The 21,891-nt window shown below is 45.4% G+C and overlaps 1 protein-coding gene across 2 annotated transcripts in view; it reads left to right on the forward strand.

The window, feature by feature from the left end:
• The first annotated feature begins 1,977 nt into the window (after positions 1 to 1,977).
• MLXIP (MLX interacting protein) overlaps positions 1,978 to 21,891 on the forward strand; it is a 59,185-nt gene continuing 39,271 nt past the window's right edge. For both annotated transcript variants that reach the window (XM_055322771.1, XM_055322772.1), the window contains exon 1: positions 1,978 to 2,501. In XM_055322771.1, the coding sequence (XP_055178746.1) occupies positions 2,089 to 2,501 (413 nt within the window). In that variant the 5' untranslated portion in view covers positions 1,978 to 2,088. The remainder of the gene's footprint in view (positions 2,502 to 21,891) is intronic.

Genomic DNA, 21,891 nt, shown 5'->3' on the forward strand with positions numbered 1-21,891 from the left:
ATTGCTTCATTTAATATGTAGTGTTTAAGGGGCTCCTCAGTGGCTCAGTCAGTTGAGCAACAGACTCTTGATTTCATTCAGCTCAGGTCATGATCTCAGGGTTGTGAGATTGAGCTCTGCCCTCAGCAGGGAATTTGCTTGAGATTCTCTCTCCACCTCTCTCTGCCCCCTCCCCCCCCCCCCCGCAAATGTAGGGTTTCATTCCATTTGGGGCCAGAATATATTCAGTGAATTCCCTCTTGTTAGACATTATGTTGTTTCTAATGTTTACTCTTTATAAAAGTGATGCTACAATTCTAGGATCAAATTCTAAAGTGAAATGGTTGCATCAAATGCAGCTGGGTACTTAAGAGTTTCCCAAGAAGAAATGTCTTTAGATAAAGAAAGGCAAATCAAAGGGTGGTCTTTAAGACATTTGCAATGTCCAGCATTGGAAGCACTGCTCTGGGCAAGGGGGAAGACCTCAGACTCACACCTGAAGCTGCCAGTCCCTTTGGCTTAACCCTCCTTGGAGACATCCAGGGAGGATGTACAGCCACTTTGGTAAGAGCCCTTTGTCACTTTCTCCCTGAGTATCCTGCCTTTCCAGAGGCACTGGTCAGGAGGAGGTTGGGGCAGGGTGGTCAGCGCTGACCCAAATCTGGAAGTGAAACTGGTTTCATAGCAGAACACAGAAAAGGCTGTGGAGGACTCTCAAGGGACCAGAGTGGGTGCTCTTGGCCTGGGTCCTCTTTTCCCCTCTTGATACCCTGTCGCTCCGCGTCTTCCATCATGTCACTCCCTGTCTTCCATCATGGCCCCACCCCCTGCTGGCATTGAGCCCCTGAAACCTTGACAGCTTTCTTCTAGAAGTGTCGACTATGAGGTCGAATCATATGAAATTGGTAGGTCTAAAGTGCTTAAGTATTGGCAATTCCTAGGTACCTCTGGTCTGGTTGGTTCCACTGCTTCAGTCTGCAGAACATTCCTTTAGCGCTCATTCCGTGCTACGCACTGTGCTAAGCAATTTTTAAAAAAGATTTTACTTATTCATGAGAAATAGAGAGAGAGGCAGAGACATAGGCAGAGGGAGAAGCAGGCTCCTCGCAGGGAGCTCCGTGCGGACGAACCCCGGGTCTCCAAGACCACGCCCCGGACTAAAGGCGGCGCTAAACCACTGAGCCACCCAGGCTGCCTTGTGCTAAGCAATTTATAATCATTTTTAACTGTCCCAACTTTCTGAGACTTAGAGCTGCTTCCTATTTGAAAGAGAAGGAAATTATGGTTCAGAATTTCCTCTTTCAGAATTGCTTGGGGGCTGGTTCACCCTCCAAATTTAAGATCTTAGCAATAAGGACAATATTTGGAGTTGTTAGAGGAGCTGGTGGCTTCCTTTTCCCTTGGAAAGTGCCTTAACTTGGCAGAGCCAGTTTCCACCTCCGCGGATGTGAGGTCTCAGTGAGAAAGCAGTGTTCTCAATCCTGTTTCCACGCTAGAAAAATCCCTTTGGTATTCAGAGACTCAGTCTTCTCATCAAGAAAATGGAGATCATCACCACTGTGCTCAGCAACACCAGGGACCAGCTGTTAGGACGCGGTTCCGGGCTCAGCCAGAGAAAGCAGGGCCTGGCAGGGAGAAGGAGCCCCACCTCCACCCACCACGTGGAGCGCGGGGCGGAGTCCGCACGGCGCCGCTGGGCCGACGCCTCCCCAAGGCCACGACACCCGCGAGTGGCACCACCTGGCCACCGCGTCCCGCAGCATCCCCCGCAGCCCCGAGCACACGGGGCGGCGAGGGGCGGGGCCTTAAGGCGTGGCCTCCGGCGACTTTCCTCCCCGCCCTCTCCCGCTTTTTTTGTCCGCCTAGTTTCGGAAAGGCTCCTCTGCGCCTTTAAGAGGCCGACGCGGCCCGCCGATTGGCCGAGACGCGCCGGTGACGTCACACCGGGGCCGGCGCCGAGGCGGCCCCGTCGGCCCGCGCCCTCCCCCTCCCGACCCGCGGCGCGCTCGCGGACAGTCGGCGCGCGGGCCGGGCCGGGCCGGCGCCCAGTCAGCGTCCCTCGTCCGCGGAGCCCGGAGCCCCGGGGGATGCTCCCGGCCCGCACCCCCCATGGCCGCCGACGTCTTCATGTGCTCCCCGCGCCGGCCCCGCAGTCGGGGCCGCCCGATGCTGCTCAAACCTCAGGTGCCTGAGGACGACGACGACTCGGACACCGATGAACCGTCCCCGCCGCCCGCCTGCGCTTCGGCCACCCCGGCCCGGGCCCACGCGAGCGCCGCGCCGCCGCCGCCTAGGGCCGGGCCGGGCCGCGAGGAGCCTCCGCGCCGCCAGCAGATCATCCACAGCGGCCACTTCATGGTGTCGTCGCCGCACCGCGAGCACCCGCCCAAGAAGGGCTACGATTTCGACACGGTCAACAAGCAGACGTGCCAGACCTACAGCTTCGGCAAGACCAGCTCTTGCCACCTGTCCATCGACGCCTCGCTCACCAAACTCTTCGAGTGCATGACCCTGGCCTACAGGTAGGGACCCGGCGACCGGGCCGGCCGCACCTCTCGAGAGGAGCTTCCTACTTTGTCAAAACCAGCGCGGAGGGCTCGACCGCGGGAGGACCCCCGGGAGGCGCGCATTCCCATTGGTTCTTGCCCCTTTGGGAGAGTTTCTGGGTCTGGGATCCTCGGTGGAAGCCAAGAGGGGTCGGTGTCCCGGGCTCTTCCCCTGCTAGCAGTGTTTGGGTTCTTCCGGCTTCACGTTCTCCATCCAGGCCCTCCCCTCTAAGGTCCTGAGGCCAACGATTTTGAACACGAAAGAGGTGTAAATACAGGCCGCCCCTTGGGTTATTCGACTCTCCACCCTTTCCCCCAAACGCCTTGTGTGTTCCCGGCAATATCGAGTAGTGGTTAAGAGCACCTGTCCAAGGGTGGCTTAAGTGCCGGTTCCAGTATTCCATAGTTGTGTCAAATATCGGAGCCTGTTTCCTCCTTTATGAAGGGGGGTGACAGGAGTATCAGCCTCCATTGGCTATTTTGGGGATGGAACGAGAGAGGTATTGCTTATTCCAGGACTTGACACAGTTAGATACTCCATAAATGTTTGCTACTTTTCTTATTGTCCCTTTAGTGGGAGGCTGGGTCTCCTCACATCCATTTGAAGACCCTCTCCTACCTTAGCAGCCACCCTAGGTGCCTCCTAGGTAGAATTTGGGAACCACAGCTGTTGGAGGTCTGCCCTCCTGGCAAGTTGGAAGGCTCTCTGGTCAGCCCTGAAACATTATATGGAGATGGCATTATGGAGGGCAGGCATCCCAGACACCATTCTGACATGTGGATCCGGCTCTCGGCAGAAATCTCTATTTATCTAAGTCACAGATATGCCTGGCCCTCATGAGTTAAAATGTCTTTCCACCCTCTCCTTCCGTAGGTTAGGGGTTATGTTATGTTATGTTAGGGGTATGTGCCAGGTGACTTCTGCCTCAGCAATGGAACTTCTTTGGGCTAGCTGCAGTGTAGAACAGTCCAGTCCTGCACAAAGCTCACAATAGGATCTCTGCTGAGTGGGGGCTGTACTTTAGTAACTGAACTGGCTCTCGCGCTGTCTTAGGTCTTCTCTGCAGGCAGCACAGGGAAAGTTTCCTGGGAGAATCCAGAAATAGTGTAAAGAAAAATAGGTACACACCCCCCCTTTTTTTTTTTTTTTTGGAGAGCCTTTGAACCCAGATATATCCAAGTTAAAACATTACACATTTACCTCAAGTTAAAACATGGCTCAGGGTGGCATTTTCCCTCTTTGGAATAAATGATTAGTCAACTTGTTCCTTTGTTTTGTTCCTGAAACGAACCCTCCCACCCCCACCCCATTTCCTCTCTTGAAGGTTTCCCTGGTGGTTTGTTTGCCACATGGCTGCAGAGTATTACCCAGAGCTCTCCTCCCATCCCCCTTGCATGGCACATTGGTTAGGCTCTGCTCCGATTCTCTGGTCTTGCCAGTTTGAGCTGGCACTGAGCCTGTGAAGATGTTCTGGGTTTTTTTGTTTTTGTTTTCTTTTAATGGTATTGAGATTACAGGCTTTGGCCCTCTTATAGCCCTGCTTACTCGGTCTTGAATTTTGAGCACTTTATTGGAATCAAACCCACCTAGATTGTAGCATGTGCCACAAGAGCCTTTTCCAACAAAATTATAGGTGAAAGACAGGAATGTGTTTTATTAAGAGGACTTAATCCTTTTCTTTCTTTTAATATAAACTTCTTCATGTACTGGGAGAGAAGGGATGATTAAGTAGCAGGAGGCATGAGTAGAAAGCTCTCACCTAAGCTCTGCTAAAGGAAAAATAAACCAGGCTTCCCTTTGCCCTCAGTTTGGATAACCTAAAGGCTTATTATTAAATAACGCCAAAGAATTTTAGTAATGGCATTTTCCCCCACTTCTTTAAAAAATATCTTGGCAGCTGGCCATTGCTCAATTAAGTTTCTTGATTGCAAAATGCACCCCTACCTTGCTCTTTAAGACCTCCAGGCCCCACTGGCTCTTTTGCTTTTCTGCAGTTCCCTATGGGCAAGGCCTGCCACTGCAGGTCACCCCAGTGGGTATCTGCCTAGTAATTCTCATGAAGATACTCTTTGTCTCTCCGTGTGAAGCTGATTTGCCTGGCCCCAAATTTAGTTGGCAGTGTGGTACAGATTGACGGAGGAATGACTCAAAACCAGTTGTCTGGGCTGTAGCCTCTGGCACAGAGCAGCAGGAGAACAGAAGTGAGTTTCTGACCTCAGCTGTCCTACCATGACCACTCGCTGGCTTTCTGAGAAGGGGGGTTGAGGGGGGGGGCAGGGAGGGAAGCAGACTTGATCTCAGACTGCCCTTTCTCTGGGGTTCGAGCTTTCACCACTGTTTTCCAGGTTTTCTCCTTCTCCTTGGGCCTAGAGGAAGGCCAGTAGGGCCTCCTCCTCTGCGTGACTGTTTCTGGCCTAGGCTCTTTGTAACCTCAGCTTCCTGTCTGTCCCCTGGCCTCTTGGTTCTGGCTGCCTAACTCTCCCTGGTACACTCTGTGCTTTTTTTTTTTTTTTTTCTTGGTTTGGTTTCCTGTTAAACTGCTGTCTCCCAGCTGTTTCCAGATGAGGTTCAACAGTTCTTTGGGGGAGGAGCTAAGTGCAGGGGAAGTTGTGGTTATTTTTTTCCTCATTCCTGTGAAGTGGTCCAGGAATTCTGAATATAATCCATTCCTGAACACACAAAGTCTTGAACTCTTAAAGGGTCTTTGGCAAGACTGACTTTGGGTGAGGGAATAGGGTGTTTAAGAAATGGGGACTGCATGTGAGTGTGCCCAGTGGCCCGCCTGGGTAAGTAACAGTGCCAAGAGGATTCCACCTCCATATCTGGCCTTAGAATCTTTGTCCTTCCCGCTCTGTGATGCTAAATAGCCCCATAGCGAGAAACATCTTGACTTGGTCCTACAGTGTGTGCTCAATTAGGTGATAGATGATATGAAAAAAGCCCATGGTTTTTCAGAGCCTTCCTGTCTGCCACTTTAAAATGGGGAGGATAAAACTGCCCTGCAGGTGGGTGTGAGGGTTAGCTGATAGAATGTCTGTGAATGTGGCTAGTACCTGACGGGCAAGGGGGGGCTTTGCAGGCTGAGTCCAATTCTCTGTCCTCGCCCAGCTGACGTTTACAAGAACCAAGATTCCTCATCTATAAGCTGAAGGAAATAACGTGTCTGACTGGGGTCTGTTAGTGTGGCTTCCAAATGCCTGCTTGATAAATACTAAATAGATGCATTCTTACTTTGCCCATGCCTTCCAAGCTCCACAATGGAGCTATGTACTTTAGAACATAGTTCATGGTTCTTGCCCTCTTAGCATTTTAAGGAATGTCACACATGTAACTCACCCACACAGATTCTGATCACATCTAGTATAGATAGTTTTTTGTGTTTGGTGTTGGTTTCACTTCTCTACCTTTTAATGTAACTCTTGATTAGGGAGCCTAGGTGGGAACGTCTCCAGAGGGTAAGAGATAGTCTTTTTATGTATTCACGGTGAAGCAGGAACTTTCTGGACAACGGGATTCTGCTCCAGTGGATATCTGAAGAGACCTTTTACTTCAGGGCCGTAAAAGCCTTGGGATACAGATTTCCAAAATGTACCCCTGTAATACATGCTGTGTATAGTAACCCTGCCTAGGGTCAGGACTCTGCCGGACTAAGGAATTGCCAGGATTAAAGGTTTGGAGCACAGTATCCTCCAAATTCTAGGTTATCCATAGAGGTACTTTCTAATGCTAGACATGGTAACTAGTTGTCATTGGGAACCATGCACACAAATTACTAAATTTATTCTTCTGCCACGATGCCAAAGGTAAGCAGCTTTTGTTTTGAACTTTTTTAGTTTTTGATCATTCTGTAGTATGCACTGAAGGGCAGGCAATGAGATGGGAATGGGGCCATGGGATGAGAAAGATAGTCTCTGTCCTTGAGGAGCTCACAAACTAGGAGGTTGGGGACAGCTAAACAGACAGTAGTAGAATAATTAGCGAGGGTTGTGATAAAGAATGTGAGCCAGCTCTGACGGCAGTGCTAAGATGGAGAGCATGTATGTGTTTACATAATTGCTATCAATGTGGACGATTTCCCCTGACATCAAGGTTTAATACTTCCCTCCCCTTCCCTGTGTTAACTGTCAACAATTACAGACCATATTCCTCAGTAGGAAGCCCCAGTGTTCCTTTTCTCTATCTTCTTCCGTTTAGTAGTCCAGGAGCAGATTTCCTTTTGACTGGAGGCTGACTGGCTATTTGCCATCCTGATGCAAGAGCAAAGAAAAGTGATAAAATTGGGAAGAGCCTGGGAAAAGAGATTAGAGGAGAAAATGGAGGGAGTTTATTTTGCAAGGGTGGAGAAGGGATGGGGATTCACACTAACTGAGCAGTCCTGTGTCCTGGATTTTCTTTCTGTGATCTATCTATCTATCTATCTATCTATCTATCTATCTATCATCTATCTATCTATCTATCTATCTATCTATCTATCTATCTATATTTATGAGAGAGAACATGTGTACGAGAGGTGGGGAGGGGCAGAAGGTGAGGAGGACTCTTCTCTGAGCATTGAGTCCCAGGACAACGATGTGGAGGTCTATCCCAGGGTCCTGGGATCATGACCTGAGCCGACTCAGATGCTTCACCGACTGAGCTGCCCAGGCGCCCCTCTCTTTATGTGATCTTAAGCAACTCTCATAATAGCCTTCTCAGGTGGATGGTGGTAGAGTCCTCATTTTTCATATTAAAAAAACAACCCTCCTTCCCCAAGTTTAGAAGTTAATTTGCCCTGTTGCTGAGGTGTCCAAGGCAGTATCTCTGAAGCTGAAAAGTTTCCTCTCTCACCTGTTCAACAGAAGCCTGCAGTCCTATTAGGTGCAAGTGCCAGTCTGTCTAAGGCAAGGCATGGGAAAACCAAGATAGGGAAAAGGCATGCCTTTAGGCTCCTCTGTGCCCTTCAGTGTGCTGTCCTTCCCCACCAATGAAATCCTACCCTTTAAGACTCAACTCAAGCACTGTTGTCCTTATTAGGCTTTGCAAAGGAAGTGTACACCACATTCCTCTGTAAATCCATGACCCTTGTTGATTCTGTCTCTTATTGTTATGTAGACCTGACTTGGCTGTGATTCATGCTGTCTTCACCTTTGACTTTCCCACAGAGCCTAACCATGTTGGGCACATACTAGGTGATTAAGAAATATTCCTGGGATTGAAAAGGGAGGCTCAGGGACCTGGAAGCCAATATCATAAACTTGCTCTTGGTGAGCCTTGTTTATCTTCACCTGTGCAAAGACAAACACAAACCCTGTGGAGCGGTGCTTTAGAGGATGTTGGTGTGGAGTGGGACAACAGGCTGAGTGCTTTTGTTGTGTGGTATTTGTATTGTGGCTCACATGGACTGATGTAGCGGATTAATGACCACCCCCCTGGGGTGGACCACCAATCCATGTAGTAATCCCCAGAACCTGTGAATATGTTAGGTTACATGGAATCACGGTTGCTAATCAGCTTCCTTTAAAATTGAGAGAATATTTCGGGTTATCTGGCTGGGCCCACTGTGATCACAAAAGTCCTTGAAAATAGAAGAAGAAATCAGAAGCAGAGAGAGCAGCAAAGGCCTGGCCTGATGTTGCTGGTGCTGAGGACGGTGGAGGGGCTGTGTGCTAAGGAATGTGGGTGCCTCCAAATGCTGTAAAAGGCAGGAAAACATATTCTCTCCTAGAGCTTTAAAGGGAACCCAGCCCTGCTGACATCTTGGTTTTTAGCTCAGTGAGACCCATATCAGACTTCTGACCTGGAACTATAAGATAATCAGTAAGTGTTCTGAGCCCCTCATTTTGTGGTCATTTATTATAGCAGCCATAGGAAACTAATACAGCCTTGTTTGAAATGTTTCTTGAGGTCATGTTTTTTTTTTTTAAGATTTTATTTATTTATTCATGAGAGACACACACACACAGAGAGAGAGGCAGAGACACAGGCAGAGAGAGAGGCAGGCTCCATGCAGGGAGCCTGATGTGGGACTCGATCCAGAGACTCCAGGACCACGCCCTGGGCCAAAGGCAGGCGCTAAACCACTGAGCCATCCAGGGATCCCCTTGAGGTCATGTTTTAACCATATAACCCCCCTATAAAAGGCATTTTCAACTCTTCTTCAACCACAGGAGAGTGTAGCAGCCCACCCTGGAGTATCTATCAAGTTATACCCTGGGATCTAGTGATAGGATGGCCCTGTTCTATAAGGAAAAGTCTGTCAAATGGGTCTTACCCTTATTCCCTAGTACAATTCCTAGAATAGGGTATTGTAGAAAGTTATTTTACTTGTTTTTAAGGATTCATACTATGATGGAAAATTCAATGTGAGCTCCCATTCTCTCAGATGTAATATGTGCAGTTCAGACAGTAAATAGGTGATCTTTTCTATCATTTTTTGGAATATGATATGTGGTTAGAAATCTAGGCCACAGGACTTATGTTTTATTTAGGCAGAGCTCTTGGGGGCCAGGATCATGGATTAGAGACCCTCTTGTGCTCACTTGTGTAATGGGGGTTTATTGCAAGGATTAGGAAGGGTGCTGGTAACCTCATGATGATTCCAGGATTTCTAGGACTGCCTGACTTCCTACAGCTGCCTGGAGCAGGGTTCTAGGCTCTGGATCCTCAGCATGGGAAGCTTGTCTTTCTTTCCAGCTTCACCCCTGTGAAGTGACTCGACTCTTCTCAGGCTCTGCTTTTCTTTGCAGTCTTGCTTATCCCACTGCCAGCTGGCTCGCTTACCTGCAGCCCTGTTTCTTCTCTGCGTGAAAGCTTCTGCTTAGTGGAGCTTTTGCATCTGACTGATTAGAGCTTGCCTGTGGCCTGTGTTTCACATACAGACCTTGCTTTATTTTTTATTTGTTTTTTTCAGACCTTGCTTTAGAGCTTCCTATTACCACTGGTGCCCTTTGCGAGTTGCCTAACTAAACCCCATAGCCTCCAATTAAAATGTTTGAGAAGACTAGCTGTCCCCTCCCTCTCTGAGAAGAGCTTCATAGGCCCAGAGCATGAGTCTGGCCATAGTCTTTGGATTGGCTGTTCTTCCCTTCTAGAAGTTATTAATCAAGCCTCTGTTGGGTGCTAGACACAGCTCTAGCCTTGGTGGTACAGTAGTAAATAAGGAAAATTAGTCATCTCCCCTCATGAAGTTTATATTTTAGTAAGGGGAATCAGTAAGCAAATCAGATTTATGTTGTTAGTGCAGTGAAGAACATAAAACAAGATGAAAGAAGGAAAGTGATAGGGGGCTGGGGGAGGGTGAGCAGATATTTTACCTCTCTGGTCAAAGAAGTCTTATGAGGAGATGACATTTCAGGTTAAACTGAAACCTGAGTGGTGAGTAGGAGCCAGGCGTGGTTAGGCATTCTGCTGTAGAGGAGCCCAAGGCGAAGGCCAAGGTGGAATGAAGTTGGCACATGGTAGGGCTAGAAAAAAGGCCAACGGCTAGAATGCTGAGGGCATGGTGAGTGGTAGGAGATAAGACTCAGGAGGCAAGGGGCCTCATTGGCCATGGTGAGAACTTAGGGTCTTGTATTCATTGCACTGGGGAATGTAGCTTATTGCAGCTGCCCTGTGGAGACTAGTAGGTAGGAGGCAAGAGAAGAAGTAGGGGTACCACTTGGGAAGCTGTTTAGCCTTTCTCAGACTAGGAGGGCAGCCATGAAGGTGAGGACAACTGGATGGATTCAAGGTGGGTTTTAGACTTGCCAATGGATTGGACATGGAGGATTAAAGAAAGACCAGCATCTACAGTGACTAGGAGGTTTTGGCCTGAGCTGGGGGGTGCCTTACAGAAATGAGAAAGCTGGGGAAGGCCCAGTCAGCTACGATGGCAGGACACCACTGTGCTATGCATGAAACTTGTCTGCTGTGTGTGCCCTGTGATGGGAGCTGTGGAAGGGGCAGCTTCCCCAAGAGGAGGCTGTGGATGAGCTGTCACTGTAGGGGACACTTCAGTTGTTCAGCGAGGTCCTCACTATCACCGAAGCAATCCTCACAGAGCCTTGACAGTCTGCTGTCCGTGCTGTTCCATCGTGCCTCCCAGACCTCTGCTGTGCCTCTGGAGGAGGCCAGCTGTGGACGGGAGGTTTTAGACTTTTTAACCTCAGAAGGTAGTGTTTTTTCCTGCAAAATATGTACTATTATATATCCCAAGAGATATGTTTGCTCAGCTGCGTTTGGTTGTTGTAGAGACGGCCTGGTCCTAAATGCTCTAAAGCAACTTCTCCAAATCTAGCATTCTTAATGTTTTTGGGGTTGGACTGCATCACCAGAAAAATCTTCTGGGAAGAGGCAGTGTAGAAGGGGAACTCCAGGAAAGTGTCCGAGATCTGGAGAAACAATTTCAGAAACAGAATTCCTTGCCCTTTGCTTTTGAGTCTCAGAAATGAACATAAAGAATCTAACTAAAGAGTAAAGCTAAGCAGTAAGAGCTTATAAAGACAGCAGAGAGAACCGGGCTGCTGGTAGAAACAGGTTTGGGAGTTTTAGTTGCAGTGGAGAGGGAGACCATGAGGATTTAGGTAGCATAGCTTTGCTGTTGAGGAATATAATGGGAGTAGGAGGGTCTGTTCTGAACACTAGTTAACAGTTCCTTCCCTCTGTGGCTTGTGGGTGTCAGCAAGAAGGTGGCCTCTTTTGATTTGTCACTGTGAGACAAACTCAGTCATCAAAACAAAGAATAGCTCTTTATATAAAAAGTAGGGGAATTAGTTTCTAGATATTACCCAATGTTTGAGTTTCTGAAAGAACATCCTGAAGAACTTCGTCCTGTGCTCACATGGTAACTGCCCCATTTGCCAGTGGACTACCTCTGATGGGCAGTTGGGACCTACCTGCCCTGATAGCTTGATACTGAGCTTTTTAGAGGAAGTTAATTTATAAATCCCTTTTATTTATTAAAATGAAACACTTTCAATGAATTCTTAAAACAACATGTGATTGTATTAGTTTGCTATTGTAAGCAACTCTTTTCTAGTTGAGTAGCAAGCCGGGTCTTTTAAAATGCCTTCTTTGTTCTTTAAATTATTAAACAGGTCTTTCTCTGCCTTGCAGGACTCTTTTAGCCACTTGCACAGACAAGTTTTTGTTGTTGTTTTTAGCAACGTTACTGCAGTATAATTAATATACCATAAAACACAGTCATCTTTTTTTTCTAAAAATTTTTATTTTTTTTTATTTTTTATTTTTTTAAATTTTTTTTTTTAATTTTATTTATTTATTTATGATAGTCACACAGAGAGAGAGAGAGAGAGAGGCAGAGACACAGGCAGAGGGAGAAGCAAGCTCCATGCACTGGGAGCCCGACATGGGATTTGATCCCGGGTCTCCAGGATCACGCCCTGGGCCAAAGGCAGGCGCCAAACCGCTGCGCCACCCAGGGATCCCTTAAATTTTTTTTTTATTTATTTATGATAGTCACAGAGAGAGAGAGAGAGAGAGAGAGAGAGAGAGAGGCAGAGACACAGGCAGAGGGAGAAGCAGGCTCCATGCAGGGAGCCCGACGTGGGATTCGATCCCAGGTCTCCAGGATCACGCCCTGGGCCAAAGGCAGGCGCCAAACCGCTGCGCCACCCAGGGATCCCCTAAAAATTTTTATTTTTATTTATTTATTAGAGAGAGAAGGAGAAAGAGAGTGCGAGGTGAGGGGAGGAACAAAGGGAAAGGGACAAGCCAACTCCCCGCTGAGCAGGGAGCCTGACAGTGGGCTCCATCCCATAATGCTGAGGTCTCCACCTGAGTCGAAATCAGGAGTCAGACATCTAACTGACTGAGCCACCCAGGTGCCTCAAAACACACTCATCTTAAGTTGTTGTGCAGTCATTATCCTAATCCAGTTCTAGAATTGGATTCCATCACCCCACTGAGATCCTGCCCTTTTGATCTCAGTTCCTACCTTAGCTCCAGATGAACACTGATCTGCTTTCTATGTCTCTAGATTTGCCTGTTCTGGACATTTCATATAAATGGAACCATACTGTACATCGCCTTTTATGAATGGGTTTTTTCACTTAGCATCCTGTTGTCAAGGTTCATCCATGTTGTAGCGTGTCTGTATTTTATTCCTTGTGATTGCAAATAGTATTCCATGTATTAACACATCACATTTGTTTATTCATTCATGACAGACATTTTTTTTAAAAGATTTTATTTATTCATGAGAGACACACGTGGGGGAGGGGTGCAGACACAGGCAGAGAGAGAAGCAGGCTCCATGCAGGGAGCCTGATGTGGGACTTGATCCCAGGACTCCAGGATCATGCCCTGGGCCGAAGGCAGGCACTAGACTGCTGAGCCACCTGAGGATCCTGGCAGACATGTTTTTTAAGGGAAGCTTAGTACCTTCATCATTTGGGTATTGATTTTCCATTCCTGGTAATAAAATTTTTGTACAGATTGAGATGGGAACCTTCTTCTTAGGTGAGAATAGGAAATGGCAGTGCAGGTGGAAGGATGATTGGTTTGAGTGCTATTGGACAGTGGTGCCACTGGTTAGTAACATATCACAGCCCCTCCAAGTCATTGTGTCCCTAGCTGGGAAAAAAGAGACAAGAGGTGGGGGAAGAGCTTGACTAGAACCATGGTTACTGACCTTATTTATCTTCAATGGACCTGAAGTTTTTGAGAGAGACTGCCTTAGAAATAATTTGCATTCAGCAATAAAAAAGATCAACCTACCGGCCCGTGCAATAACATGATAAACCTCAGAAACATGATGCTGATTGAAATAAGCCTTACTCTGAAGAGTATATATGATTTCATTTATAAAGTTCTGGAATAGGTGAAACTAAGGTGAAAAAAAATCGTACCAGTACTTGCCTCTTAGGGAGGAGAGGGGACTGATTGGAAAGAGGTATAAGAGACCTTTCTGGGATGGTGGTGATCTTGATATAGGGGATTGTGCATATATTTGTCAGAACTCATTGGATGAGAACAGCACACTTCCAATTTGTACATTATGTGTAAATCTTACTAAAAGTAACAGGAACCGTTGACAAATATTGAAGTCTGGTTGATATGCATGCTGACATGTTAGGGATGAAGTTTACAGATGTCTGCATCTTACTCAAAAGTGCTTTAAAATAGTGGTGCTCAAACCTTTTGGTCTCAGGACTCGTTTGTTCTCCCCCAAAGAGCTTTTGTTTGTGTGGGTTGATGATGACCTGTTGATGTTTACCATATTAGAAATGAAACCTGAGAAAATGTAAAGCATTTTAAAAAACATTTTTAAAGCATTTAAAAAAATGATAAACCCATTACGTGTTAACCTAAATAACGGTTTTGTAGAAAATGACTCTTCTTTAAAAAAAACGAGCAGAGTGACATTGTTTTACACATTTGTAGATCTTGTTAATGTTCAGCTAACGTTTGGTTGGAAGATAGCTGGATGCTCATATCTACATTCATCTGTTGCAGTATCACATGCCTGGAAAACTTTACTGCAATACTCTTAAGAGAATGAGAGTAAAAATGAAAAAGTCCCTTACTATTATTTTAATAGTTTTGATATCATGGACCCCCCAGAAGGGCCTCAAGGACCCCCAGGGGTCACCACGTCACTTTGAGAACCACTGCTCAAAAATAAGATGGATGGATGGATAGATGAATTTATGATATGGTAAATATATCAAAGTGTTAACTGTAGCATCCAGGTTGTGGGTACATGGGTGTACACCATATAACTTTTTAAAAAAGATTTTATTTATTTATTCATGGGAGATACAGAGAGAAAGAGAGGCAGAGGGAGAAGCAGGCCCCGTTCAGGGAGCCCGATGTGGGACTCAGTCCTGGGTCTCCAGGGTCGTGCCCTGGGCCGAAGGCAGTGCTAAACCACTGAGCCGCCCGGGCTGCCCTGCACCATATAATTTTAAAATTTTTTCTGTATATTTGAAAGTTTTCATATTGTTAGCAAAATGAGAAAAAAATGCATTTATTTAGAGAATGACCACCATGGCTTTATCACAGGCAAATAAATACTTTAAAAAATATTGAAGACACTTTTTGGAATGAAGTACTGATGTATGCTACAACATGGAGAAGCCTTGAACACATTATGCTAAGAAGCCAGACACAAAGGCCCACCTGTCGTGATCCTATTTATATGAAATGTCCAGATTAGTCAAACTCATAAAACACAAAGTGGAATAGCTGTTGCCATGGGGATGGAAGAATGGATCATCACAGCTAATGGGTGTAGGGTTGATGAATGTGTTCTAAAATCAGAGAGTGGTGATGATCGTACAACTTTGAATATACTAAACATCAACGAACACTTTTAAAGGGAAAATTTTGTGGCATGGAAATTATGTCTCAATAGAACTGCTATTTAAAAAATATTTAAAACTCTTCAGGTTTTCTTTTCTTTTTTTAAAGATTTTATTTATTTATTTATTCATGAGAGACACACACACACAGAGAGAGGGGCAGAGACACAGGCAGAGGGAGAAGCAGGCTCCCCACAAGTAGCCCAATGTGAGACTTGATCCCAGACCCCGGGATCATGCCCTGAGCTGAAGGCAGACACTCAACCTCTGAGCCACCCAGGCATCCCTAAAACTCTTCAGGTTTTCTTTTCTTTCTTCTTCTTTTTTTTTTTTTAAGATTTTAAAAATTTATTTATTCATGATATATATATATATAGAGAGAGAGAGGGGCAGAGACACAGGCAGATGGAGAAGCAGGCTCCATGCAGGGAGCCCGACACGGGACTTGATCCTGGCCAAAGGCGGTGCTAAACCACTGAGCCACCAGGGCTGCCCACTCTTCAGGTTTTCAACATTATCTTTAGGAAGCCTGACTTGGTAGGCACTGGACCACATGATCTTCAATATCTTAACTATGTCAATGTCCAGAAATTTCATATTTGGTATCTTCCATCTCTCCTGGTATAGTAAATGAGAGAATGGTTGGAAAAATGACCTGCCTCTCTAGCTTGCCCGATAGCTTGCCAAATCACCCTCTCTGAGTTTATCCTGTTAAGACCTTTTTTCCTCTTAACATTGTATGAGTCAGGTGTTACAAATACAAATGTCCACAAGGACCAGGGAGTGAAATGAGCTATCTGTAAGGAAAAGAGTACTATTTATTCATTCATTCATTCATTCCTTTTATATCATTGTATTTTCCTCCTTTTGATAAAGTCATGGTTACAGAGAAATTTTTTATTGTGAAAACCCATGTAAGCATAAACTGCAATTGACTTGGCCTCAGAGATCAGTGGAAAGGTGATAGGGAGTGGAGGGGTGCTTGGTGAATTAAAGAATATTTGCCTGGTGTAAAGGGGACAACCATCACTCAGTTTCAGGTGATCTTGCTGTTTGGGAATGTGAGCCCAGTGTTACAAGATTTGGCATATTTGAAAAGTTGGAAGAAATCTAAATTAATATGTGAACTCCACTTTTAAATTTGCTTCAACTTACAGTTTTAATGTCTGAGTCCAAGTATTAGTTATTCTGGGGAAATGAATTTGGGCTAGGTTAAATCTGGTTTAGAAATGAGTCTTGGCCTAAGAGATGAAGGAATGTATTGTGCTGTTTGCCACAGGTCAGCTTCTGGCACAAGGAAAATATTTTTAGGTGTTCTGGCTCTTAACATGTACCTTCTGCCCCATGCTTTGTTTAAAGTCACAGGACTGTAATCTTCTGAATATAAAATTTAACATCTGGTAAACCCCGGAAGTATATATGTACCTAGTAGACAGTTAACTTTGAGTTAGGAGGAGCTTGGGCAATTATTTTAAATGATTTTATCTTGGGAGATGGAGGATCAATTCTCCGTTTTGTGAATTTCTTGGACTAGAAATTATTCTTAGCTTTATAGTCCATCTCAGACCATGCCCCTTAACTTCACCATAATTGCCTCAGATGGGGCTGTTTTTATAGGGGGATTTTGAGGTGGAGGAAAGGTATAATAATTAGATTTCACTCCAAACAGTTGATTTGGTTATAGTTAAAACGAAATTATAACTCTTAGGTTACACTGAGGTCTGTCTCTGGTTTCGTTTAAAGTTTCTAACCTACACATTTGACATTACATTACGTACCTCTGTCTTTCCTCCCTCAGTATTAGAGAGAGAGAGAGAGAGAGAGAGAGAGCATATTTGAGGCAGTTAAGAAAAGAATAGATAATGCCCAATTTAGAACCTTCCCCCTAAAACACACATACACACATAAAAGTATGGTTTGTGCAGCCACTTTGGGCATGTTCCTGCTCTTGGATTTCTATCTATATTTGATCTGATCTCTAAAGGTATTGGCAAATTAGTTTTATGTTTCTTAAATGTCAATAACTTCTAAGCCAGATTGAAATAGAATTTGTATGTATTAGAGATGCAGGGTTTCTGTTGAAAAGTTGGAGCGTTACTCTTTTAGGCTTAACAACTTACTTTTTGAAATTTGATGTATTTCCAGGCCTCCTTCCAGGAAAAATAAAAGAGATAATCACTGTCAGTTCTCTAGTGTTTATCCCTTAAGACCTTGTGAGGTTTTTGTTTTTGTTTTTGTTTTGTTTTTTTTGGTCAGGATGAGTGTATTTTTTTTCCATTTAATAGATTATGAACACCTTTCAGAGCTCCAAAATATTAATCCTCAATGTTTTTTAGTGACTAGATAGTATTCCACTGTGGGAATGTACTATTTATTTAATCCTGCTCTCAGTTATTGAGAGTATTTCATGGTATTTTTGTGTAACTCGAAGGTGTTTCTGGGTCCTTGTTCTGTTCATCACTTTTACTTTATTGCAAAATGGCTACTTACTCTGAAAATGTCCCTCTGCCTCTTCCTTCTCCCTGACAGAAATAACCCTCGACCCTGAGAATCTTTCAGCAGACTTTTGAAAACAGGTGGCAATTGGGATTGCCACATTAAGTACTCCATCTGTCTTGTCACACTCTCCAACCTTGAACGATAAGGTGTGTGTGGAGGGAGCAGGTGAGCAGGTACACAGCTGAGGAGCATGCTTTGTTCTGTGCCCTTGGCTGCTGATAGGAAAGTGCCCCACATTTTTGTGTGTCCCTACAGCCTGCAGAAGAACAGGGAACACAATGGCTGGTGTTTGACACACCCCTCAGCAGCATGTGCGTTGGAACTGAGGCCAGAGCTTGCATGTCTGTGCTGTGTCCCACTGGTTGACAGACCCCTGAGGCCATGGGCTTCATAGTGATGTGAACAGGTGAATGTGGTCCTGTAGCTTTTTGTTGTTCTGGAGGCAGGGGGAGCATTGAGTGTCATGAAAGGTTGTAATTTCAACTGTGAGTCCATACCACATGTGTTGGGGAGCTGTGTGGATGCGTTTCCTTTGAATTATAAAACCAAATGCTGGTATGACCTGATTTGTGGAAGAGCTGATTCAATCTGCTGGAAAACAATTTAATTAATCTCTGTCACATCAAGTTCAGAGACCCTGACCTCTGGCTTGGCAGCCTTACTGGTCAGTTTGATCAGTTGCGGGGTTTCTACAGTTCCATCTAGCACACCCCTACCCCTGCACTGTTAGCAGAATGCGTGGTAGAGGGGCTGGTTGGAGACACCAGGACTTTTTTTTTATATTTGAAAAACGGCATTAGTCATAGGACTCCCTTGGTTCAGTGGAGAGGTTAGGGAGCCCCTTGTGGCATCTACATCCACCTGCCACATTCGGGGTCAGGGCTCCAGAGCCTGGCCCCCAGCCTCCTAGTTCTTTCTCAGGCTGATCTTCTATTCATTGGATAAGTCTCAATTTTTCTTTAGCTCTGGAATTCATGATTTTTTCCCCCCTGTGAGAGACCTTTTGCCCATGGAAAAAGTCTTCTGGCAAAAGCAAAGAACCCAGTTATCAGCCTCTGGCCTGTCCTTGGCATTGTCCTTGTGCAGTACCTGAGAGCCAGCAGGCAGGTGGTGCTGGGGAAACTCACCTGTGACATGCATGGCCCCCATAGTTGCTTCTCACAGCAGCCTACCAGAGACCTCTTGATTACAGTTGGGCTGGCTTGGCTAGTATGTAACCAGTTGCTTTTTGCCCCATAACTTTGTTTGCTTATCTCTGTTTTTGCTCATTGCTGGCTCCTTAGAGTTATGGGTGTGTTTGTACAGTGCTTGAGGTGATTACTGCTGATTGGTAAAATATGGGCAAAGTGTGAGCAGGGTTGGGTGTGGTGTGAGAAATACTGTAATCTGCTGGTTCCCCTCCAGGCCCCTCCAGGTTCTTTCCTGCAGAATCTCTTTCTATTTCCTGCTCTAGAGGGCCCTGGGATAGAAACTTTCAGCCTCTTATAAAGCTAGGGGCAGCTACCCCAGCTTGGTGGCTATAAGTGGTCTTGGGTGTGCTGCCCTCCCAAATTGACTGGAACATTGACCACAGCAGCACTGTAGAAAAACTTGACTCTTCAGCCCTTTGTTCTCTGTTGGCTGGTATCACTGGAAATAGATCAGTAAATGAGACTCAAATATGTCCTGGGAGTTCCAGCTCCTGGGTAGGAGATCCATGGCAGCAAAACAGCTTGCTCCAGTGATATGTCATCTCTGAACGGCAGCTGGCCTTCCTCTGTTGCGTCACATGGGTTGGCTGATGGTTTATATGTGTACTTTTTCTCCCTCTTTTTTTGTGTGATGTCTTAAAGTCATGGGAACTAGGGAGGAGAAATTAGGAGGGGAGGGCAGGTTTTTCAGCTGGCTCTTGTTGGCCTGTTGCAGTCTCCTGACAAAGCCATCATTGTTTTAAATAAAGCTCCAGTTGGTTCAGTTTGAATCGGTTCAGTGCTTTGAAACTGGCTGCTTTTCTTCCACTTCAGCGACGTTCTTTGGCTTGGGGGGGCGGCGGGGGGGACTGCCCAGTCCAGAGGGAAGAACCTATTTTCCTTTGCCCTCCTTGGTCAGTAGCATCTTAGGCGATTAGTTAGCCATTCCAGAGTAGACAACTGCCTCCTGGTCAGGGGACATCCCAGGCCACTCCTGGACCCCTGCTGGGTTGCAGCCATCATGGCCTCCTGGCATGGAGCCTCCAGGAATCAGGCTGCTTGCCTGTAGCCTCAGCCTCATTTGGCACTCTCCTGCCTTACATGGGAGACCACCTTCTCTGGCCAGGTTCCCTACCTGCTGTCACTGCTGCCTGGCTGACTTTCACGCTGACCTTTTGGCCTGGCATCTGCCACTATCATGCATATGATGCTTCAAGCTACAAAATTAATCTGAGGAGTGAATAATTCCTCTGGCTGGAGTCTCAGACATAGTCCCTCCAAGCCTAGGAGCAGGAACTCAGTGTTTGGGTTCTTTCTGCTGCTGACATAAGTGGCACTGGCCTCTACCCCTCATTTAGTTTCATATTTGTGTGGTCAGATTAGTCATATCCAGCTGTCTGTGGAAATGCCAGCCTCACTGGTGTGGACACCAGGAACTCACGTGGGGGGTGGGGGTAGCTCGAATAAACAGTGAGAAGATCAGACTCCCATTTCCTTACAGAGTCAGGAACTTAGTTTCTCTGCATATGAACTGGTAGCTATCCAAATGCAGTGTGGTTGCAGAGTGGCATTTGAAGAGCTTAGGAAAAATGCAGGGTGTGAGACAAACTTATTTTAAAGACCTGGGCCCCAGACAGCCAAGTTAAAGTGCTTTTTCGCAGAGGTGCAAAAAAGGCAGGACATTATATGTGTTGGACAGAGCCAGATGAGAGGGCAGTAATAGAAAGTGCTCTTGTCCACAGGGTTAGTTCTTAGTCTGGGCTGGTCTAGGGAACCACCTACATGGTGAGATCTGTGGAGCATAGAATAATCTGTCAGTGGATCTAAATTATTTCCTCACTTCAGACCTTTGAGTGGCATTAAGATGAGTAGCTATTAAAATATATTTACAAAAATACCTTAGTTATTTGCCCCTGTCTAAATGAATAGAGAGCTTCCTTTGATATAAGCGAGTTTTCTAGATGTCCATGGCTTATTTTGTTAACCATTTCTTTAATAAAATTAGCCATTTTTAATGAAAAGTGGTAATATATCTCAAATACATAATAATCATCACTGCTTTCTTGAATGTATAGAGTATAACTTAATTATCTCTAGATTATAACTTGAATATTATTTATTGTATCATTATAGTCCCTTGATAGTCTTCCACCATAAAGGTACGTATAATTTGCTTCTCTACTCAGCCATCATAGGCCCTCTTGTGAGTGGGTTTTCATAGCTTTAATGATTGTCTCCTCCAGGCTCTTGGCTGCCACTTGTTCTGCAGTGAGTTTGCCACTTACCCTCCCTGTTTGTCTAGTGCCTCCCGTTTTCTATTGGTTTGCATAACTTGTTAAATTGAGTGTAAAATTAGAGTAATTAACTTAGTGAGGGCTTAGAGATTCTCCTCTGAGTCAAGTGCACAGACTTTTATTATTTATCTTGAGTTATTTTTACTTCTATTTAACTAAGCCCCAGAGAGTTGAGATGAATGCTATACGTAAAAACTTCTCTTACAGAATAATCTTAAGCCATTATTATCCATTTACATCACTGAAATTTGTTGACAGATTAACTTGTGTGTATGATAGAAATTATCTGCAAAAAAGGGCAAAGATATTACACTCTTATGAAAATTACAGTAAGGGCACCTGGGTAGCTCAGTTGGTTAAGTGTCTGCCTTCAGCTCAGGTCATGATCTCAGGGTCCTGGGATCAAGCCCTGTGTTGGGCTCCCTGCTCAGGGGGGAGCCTGCTTCTCCTCTCCCTCTGCCCCTTCCCCCCACTTGTGTGTTCTCTCTCTCTCAAATGAATAAACTTTTTTTAAAAAAAATTTATTTATTTATTTATTTATTTATTTGAGAGACACACAGAGAGAGGCAGAGACATAGGCAGAGGGAGAAGCAGGTTCTCCATGGGGAGCCCAATGTGGGACTCACCCCAGGACCCCAGGATCACACCGTGAGCTAAACTCAACCACTGAGCTACCCAGGTGCCTCTAAATAAATAAAATCTTAAAAAAAAAAAAAAAGAAAAAGAAAATTACAGTGCATTCTTATTTTTGAAATGTGGCCACCCCCCCAACTCCAAATCAATATGATAATAGGTGAATATTATTTTCTATTAATTATGAGATGAAAACTCACTTTTTCCCTTTTTCAAAATGGAAATAGTTTCTCTCCAACTCTCCTCATACAGAAGTGGGTAGTCACTGTCATGGAGAATTCAGACATTTCAGAGAGAGGAAGAAGAGCAGAATCCTCTGAAACACCCTTCGTGGAGTTTTATACCCTGTTTTTTTTTTTAATTTTTTTTTAAAATTTATTTACGATAGTCATACAGAGAGAGAGAGAGAGAGGCAGAGACACAGGCAGAGGGAGAAGCAGGCTCCATGCACCGGGAGCCTGACGTGGGATTCGATCCCAGGATTCCAGG

This window comes from Nyctereutes procyonoides, unplaced genomic scaffold, assembly GCF_905146905.1.
Source record: "Nyctereutes procyonoides isolate TBG_1078 unplaced genomic scaffold, NYPRO_anot_genome, whole genome shotgun sequence".
In the NCBI taxonomy this organism is placed as follows: Eukaryota; Metazoa; Chordata; class Mammalia; order Carnivora; family Canidae; genus Nyctereutes; species Nyctereutes procyonoides.